At 33.6% G+C, this 6946-nt stretch overlaps 1 protein-coding gene across 6 annotated transcripts in view; it reads left to right on the top strand.

Annotated features, from left to right (window-relative positions):
- The first annotated feature begins 1307 nt into the window (after positions 1 to 1307).
- The window catches only part of Galphaq (G protein alpha q subunit), a 33298-nt gene continuing 27659 nt past the window's right edge, over positions 1308 to 6946 (top strand). For 5 of the 6 annotated variants that reach the window (XR_011399067.1, XR_011399066.1, XR_011399065.1 and 2 more), the window contains exon 1: positions 1309 to 1852. Coding sequence is in view for 3 of the 6 variants with exons in the window: in XM_027365776.2 (XP_027221577.1) it covers positions 1735 to 1852 (118 nt within the window). In the remaining 3 variants the exon portion in view is untranslated. Of the gene's footprint in view, positions 1853 to 6946 lie in introns of all 6 variants that reach the window. The other variant, XM_027365775.2, reaches the window with a different exon arrangement.

The raw sequence follows: 6946 nt of genomic DNA, 5'->3' as shown, positions 1-6946 counted from the left end.
CTTTTATAGCAAACACGAGATCAGACTGCAAGAAAAGGTAACATGTTAGATAATTACACCGAACATGTAATACCGCATAGGTAGTGTTAAAAAAAATAATCGTCTTGGACACTTAGTTGTTTCGAAATTGATTACGTGTTTATAGCCTGATCATCCAATTTCAAAATCTCGACTGGAACGTTGAGCTGTAGTGTGAACTTCGTGACGTGTCAAACTCGCGTCAAACAACTTATCGTAGTAGTCTTCTTTAGTATGAATCACTTACACTTTAATTTGCAAATTACAGCTCGTAAGAATTCGAAGGTTAAAATAAAGAATAATAATAGCATAGCATCACTACACTATGGTGTTGCTGTACAGACCAACGTCAAGGATGAACGAGACGAGTCTACGTAAACGCCCAAAAAAAAATCTTATGCGAATTTTACATTAAATTAACAAAGCTGAAAATAAACCTGCTTACGAGCGTTGATTTGCAGAGAAAATGTTGAAGTGAGGCCAAACTCACTCATTCTTAATTCTCCATGCCTAAAGAGAACTAAAATCTTTGACGGATTTTGCATTAAGAGGAAGAAATGTATGAAAAAGGTTCACTTGGAAGACAGCTGACGAGGTTTGACGTAGAGAAACGCCCAAGTAACGGTATACACACGCATTTCTCACCTTCCCTGTTTATTACTGAGGTTACTCTAGCCTCACATCAAATTAAATCAAAATATGAGCATAAAACAAATCGGAAAAAATCTATTTGTTTAGAGTTAGCCAGTAAAAAGCTCCCAGTAAAGGTACGAAGGCGCAATCCTTGCCTTCTATGTCTAAAGAAGAGCAGAATCAAAAGCGAATTCGCTTTAAAAAGGAACAAATCTGAAAAAAGGCCGACTCGGGGGGAAAGCCTGTGAGGTTTGACGAGCAGGAACGTCCGAGTGAGGTTTAACAGACACTCTCCTCGCCTTCTAAATCACCTGCTGGGAAGAATAGATAGTCAAATGAAATTAGATCAAAATATAAATCACGAAAATATCGAGAAAAGGGCGTTATTGTGAGCGTAGGGCGGCAGAGAGCTCCGAGTGAGGTTTAGCAGACGCATTCCTCGCCTTCCATGTCTCTTACTGAAGGATGATGGGACCTCAGTCGATGCCAGCAGGAGCGCCCTTTTCTCGCTTCAATAAAATAAACTCCTTTATGTCCTTTACACGGCTATTTAGTCTATGGAAAACCTCGTTCGTCCACGGGATGTGATAGTAATGTAACGGGAGTAAAGGTGGAATGGAAGATAACGTAGTACATCTAGGAAAAAAATTGCATTAAATGTGGACTTTCTCAGTGGCTGTTCCTTTCAGCAGGTTCTTCCCCGGCAACGCTGCACTCTTTAAGGAATTATTCGTCAAGAGGCCCATTTGTGGCAGCGAGAAACCTTAAAACTTCCACTAACTAAGTCCTAGTGGTCACAGAGGCAGGCGTTAATCCCGTATATAAGCGAGAGAGCAGAGAGAGAGAGAAAATAGCAGGGAGGAGGCGCACTGAGCAGACGGCCGGACCAAACCCCACCCCATTTGGCTTTGGGATTTTGTGTGGAGGAAATAAGCCCAAAATTGAGAAAATTCCCCGATTAAACGCCGCTTCCCCTTCGTGGCGAAAGGCGGGCTGAAAGAGGAGAGGAAGGAGGTGAAATTAGTCCCGAAGTTGGAGTGAAAGGAAGTCAAAATTGGTAATAATATTAGTTGATCAGCAAACATGGCGTGCTGTTTAAGCGAAGAAGCCAAGGAACAGAAGAGGATAAACCAAGAAATAGAACGACAATTAAGGAAAGATAAGAGAGATGCCAGAAGAGAACTCAAACTACTGTTATTGGGTAAGCCAATCGTTGTGTCATTAGGTCATTAGGTCTTTTAAACTGCCAGTAAACGAGGAAACAATCGGGCGACTTGTAGGGTCGTCTGCTACCTGGAGACCCGAGTCGTCAACAATTTTTGTTTACCCACTCGATTTTGACCCTTAAACTGACCAGTGGAAGGACGACCGCAATCCCAGGTCATCCTAGCACCGTGTGTCAGGCCCCACAGGGCAGGAACGGTTGTGATAAGCAAGTAATTAGGGTTGTTTTGGGGGTTGGTGTTGGCTCAGCTGATCGCCCTCGTCCCTGTTGCTCATTGACAGGTCATCAACAGGGCTTCAAACCCGCATGTTGCAGCTCACTCCTGCAATCTTGCTTTATTTCTTGCCGTTCCTGGGGGTTTGGTTCCCTTTATTCGAATGTCCTTTTATGAATAAAGCAGTCATTTTGGTGGAAATACCCGAGTTTACACTTGGTTTGTGGGTTTTGATCCCCAAGCCCCACCCAAACTCCATTCAGCCTTGGGAGAGGAATAAGTGGCTTTTAGGCTGGTTTAAGGTTGATTTCGTATTCTCTTAATGCTTGGTTGGTTTCCAAGGGGGATTTATGGTTACACTTTCCATTTTGAGATGTGTTTGGATAGGGACATAGGATTTTGGGTGGGGCTCCTCAGAGTAGAGTCACTTTATTGATACACATAAGTGTTGTAACCCATGGAAGTTTTGTATTTTAACCCCAACTGTTTATTAGAATGAGCCTAATTGATATTGCATAATGCTATGATAGTAGTTGAATGCCTTGATTTTTAGTAGATAGTAGATTAAGGATGTAGATTATAAGTGTAGGTGTGTCACTGAAGCCACTACATTTCCGAGGAAGGAACGCGGATTGCATATAAACCTTTAGGAAATGCCAAGGAGAAGCCAGTGATGAAAATGAGAGAAAAAAATTTACTGAAGTTAAATTTGACATTCGTACTTACTGACTGAGTGTATTATGTATTTATCAAAGAAAGTAGGTTTTCTCGAAGGTATTCCATGTGTGGCGTGAACCTTTGGGATTGTATATATGACGGAACTTGAATTTTGTGCATATATACAGAAAGAAGTGAAATTAAGGCTGATATGAAAATACAGTAGCCACACCCATGGTACTAGTGAAGAGACAGTGTTATGACAGCAGTGCAAAAAGGAACTAATTTCTATTTTATTGTGATGAAATGGTGTGTTGGCTAAATAGTTATAAGCCAGATATTGTGGCTAATGTTGATTTGTGTCCTTTTTTTTCATTATGGTTAAGTTTACCTTATTTTATGTCTTGAAAATCTATGTTGATGAAAATAAGTGAACTAGTGTGTATTTATGTATTTAGACATATCTGGAGATAGTCTTGTTGTCTAGTGTGTTAGTTTTAACAATTTTTTATTAGTATAATAAATTTGAGTCATGTAAGCAGCCTATATACTCATTCACATTTAGCTGTGCATATTGGTTTACTCATATGCCTATGTACATATGCATATATATACACATTAATACAAAAAGTGCATGTTTAAAGCAGATGAGCATGTATGTGTTTATGCTTGTGGACACTTACACATATTCATACACGCGTAAATGCATATATGCATATGCATAAAGGCCTACACAGTCACATACGCATGCACATCTACTTATGTATGTAAATAAGCACATGTATACACAAGAACTTGCAAACACCCACATGACCACACATATACCTGCACACATGGCATGCACACGTATACATGCATACACACACATGCACATGCACACTTGCTCTTGCCTACGTACAGGAACTGACTCGTATACTCATACAATCATATGCATGTTCACTCGTGCACTCGCTGGTACGCACACATACATACATACATACACAGACAGGCACACATGCACACACAAGTGCATGCACACACACGCGCATGCACACACACGCGCATGCACACACACGCGCATGCACACACACACGCGCATGCACACACGCGCATGCACACACACGCGCATGCACACACACGCGCATGCACACACACGCGCATGCACACACGCACACACACACACACACACGCACACACGCACACACACGCACACACACACGCACACACACACGCGCATGCACACACACGCGCATGCACACACACACACACATACACACACACACACGCACACACGCACACAGGCATACATGCTTGCACGCATATGCATGCATCACACACATGCACACTTGCACACTTGCACACACATGTGCATGCATCACACGCATGCACACTTGCACATGCATGTGCATGTAAGCTTAAGTACTGACTCAAACCTAAGGTTATAAAGCTTTTATTTCGGCTACAAAATGTTTTGACAACTAAAACATCTTGCCATATAATTTGTCAATCTCAATATTGCTTCCATACTTCCATAAAAACCAAATAAGGTCATACACTTGAAAAACATGTACAATAACATTGGAAACAAATAATTTTGCTTAGGAAGATAAGAATGAGAGACTCAACTTTTGTTTACACCTTCCATTGAATCAATGAGAACAAGAATAGAATGACAACCTTGATGCATATTTCTTTTATTTGCCTGTGTGCATGATCACTTACTTGATTTACTCGGTGCCACATCATTTTCATATCTTTATTTTATCCAGGTAATTGTGGAAGTAATACTTTTTGTTGAAATGGTTTGTTTAGTGTTTCTGTATAATGATTTTATCAATAATTGCAATAATTTGCTTTTATTTTTATTTTTGTTACACTGTTACTAACTTTTTTTCTTATTCTGAAATGCTGAATCCTTATTTTCATAGTATAGCTGAGTTACAGCAGTTGATGTCTTTAATATCACATATATATTGTAATTTCTATAAAAAGCATGGTCCTCGGTAATAATATTTTATTTTTGTTACCATTGTAATGGTTCGTAATAGATTATTTTATTTCATATCTCTTGTCACTTGTTGCATGGATTACTATTAGAATTATTGTTATTGTTGTTTTTGTTATTATTATTAATATTGTTATTGTTATTATTATTATTGTTGTTATTATTATTATTGATATTGATATTGATATTATTACTATTACTACTTTTGCTATTACTATTACTATAACTTTAATCATTACTGTTGGTACTGCTACTATTACGTCAATATATTGACATGTCACCATCACAGCATAATTATCACCATCACTGTCATCTTTGTTATTGTCATAGACATTAGGTACTTATACTATTACTTCTACTTTGAACATTACTATTGCTATCATCATTGACATGTTAGTGTCGTCGTATCATCATCATTATTATCATTATTATAATTATTATAATTATTAATATCATCATCATCATCATCATCATCATCATTATCATCATCATTGTTATTGTTATTATTGTTATTATTTTTATCATTATTATTATTGCTATCATCATCGTCATTGTCATCGTCATCACTACTATTATAACTACTACTTCTACTTCTACTTACTACTACCTACTACCTACTTACTGCTTACTACTACTAACTGCTACTGCTTGCTACTAACTACTAACTTCTAACTATTAACTTCTTTCCACTAAGTACTAACTACTTTCTACTGACTATTACTACTACTAACAAAAAAACACAAACTATGAGCTACTTATTACTAACTACTACCAACTATCTAATTATTACTAACTACTAGCTTCTAACCATTCGTAACTGCTCATCATCATCATTATTATTATGAATTATGTTATTATTAGTAGTAGTTGTAGTTGTGGTGGTGGTGGTGGTGGTGGTGGTTCTGGTGGTGATAGAAGTATTATTGATATTATTTATAGTAATATGATTGATATTATTGATGTTATTAACATTATTGATATTGGTAATATTATTATGAATTTTTATGATGTTATTTTTATTTTATTTATATTTTTCCATTGATTTTATCTTTTTCATCTTCTCATTATTATTATTATTGTTATTATCATCATCATCATCATTATTTTTGTTATTGGTAATTTAGTTATTATTATTTTTATTGTTACAATTACTCTTATTAGTATTGTTGTTACTACTACTATTATAGTTGTTTTGTTGTTTAGTGTTCTTATTTCTACTATTCTTTATGTCAGTAATGTTTAGTATCATTATTTTTATTAATATCATAGATATTGATGGTGATATAGATGTTGTTAAGCCTATTACGAAAACATTTGGTTAATATTACTCTTTTGCTTATGATTAAGATGAAAATTATCAGTATCATTATTTTTGTTATTGTTGGGTTGATATTATTATTATTATTATTATTATTATTATTATTATTATTATTATTATTATTATTTTTATTGTTATGATTATTTTTATTAGGATTTTTAGTATTGTAAATGTGATAATGATTATGGATATTTTATGATTATTATTGTTATTGTGATGATAATTATAGTAATGATAATGATAATAATAGTAATAATTATTATTGTTATTATTATTAATATTATTATTATTATTATTATTATTATTATTATTATTATTGTTATTATTATTATTATTATTGTTATTATTATTATTATTATTATTATTATTATTATTTTTTAATTATAATTATCATTATTATTTTTATTATTATTATTATATCTGTTATTATTATTATTACCATTTTTATTATCATTATCATTGTTATGAGCATTGTTACTTTTATTATTATTATTATTATTATTATGATTATTGTTATTGTTACCTACATCATCATCATATTTATTATCATCGTATTTATTATTATTATTATTGATGGTGTTATTGTTATGATTATTATTGTTATTGTTATTATATACACTATATTATCATTATTACCATAATCATTATTGTTATTATGTTATTATTATTATTATTATTATTATTATTATTATTATTATTATTATTATTGTTATTGTTGTTAATATTATTATTGTATTGTTATTGTTATTAATATTATTATTATTATTACTATTATTATTGATATTACTATTATTATTGTTGTTGCTATTTCATTTTTTATTATTATTAATATCATTGTTATTATTATTATTTCAATCATTGTTGTTGTTATTATTGTTATTATTTATTTAATTTTGT

This window comes from Penaeus vannamei, chromosome 14 (genome assembly GCF_042767895.1).
Source record: "Penaeus vannamei isolate JL-2024 chromosome 14, ASM4276789v1, whole genome shotgun sequence".
NCBI classification, from domain to species: domain Eukaryota; kingdom Metazoa; phylum Arthropoda; class Malacostraca; order Decapoda; family Penaeidae; genus Penaeus; species Penaeus vannamei.
Note: the sequence above shows the minus strand (reverse complement) of the source record. Positions and strands in the feature narration are given on the sequence as shown.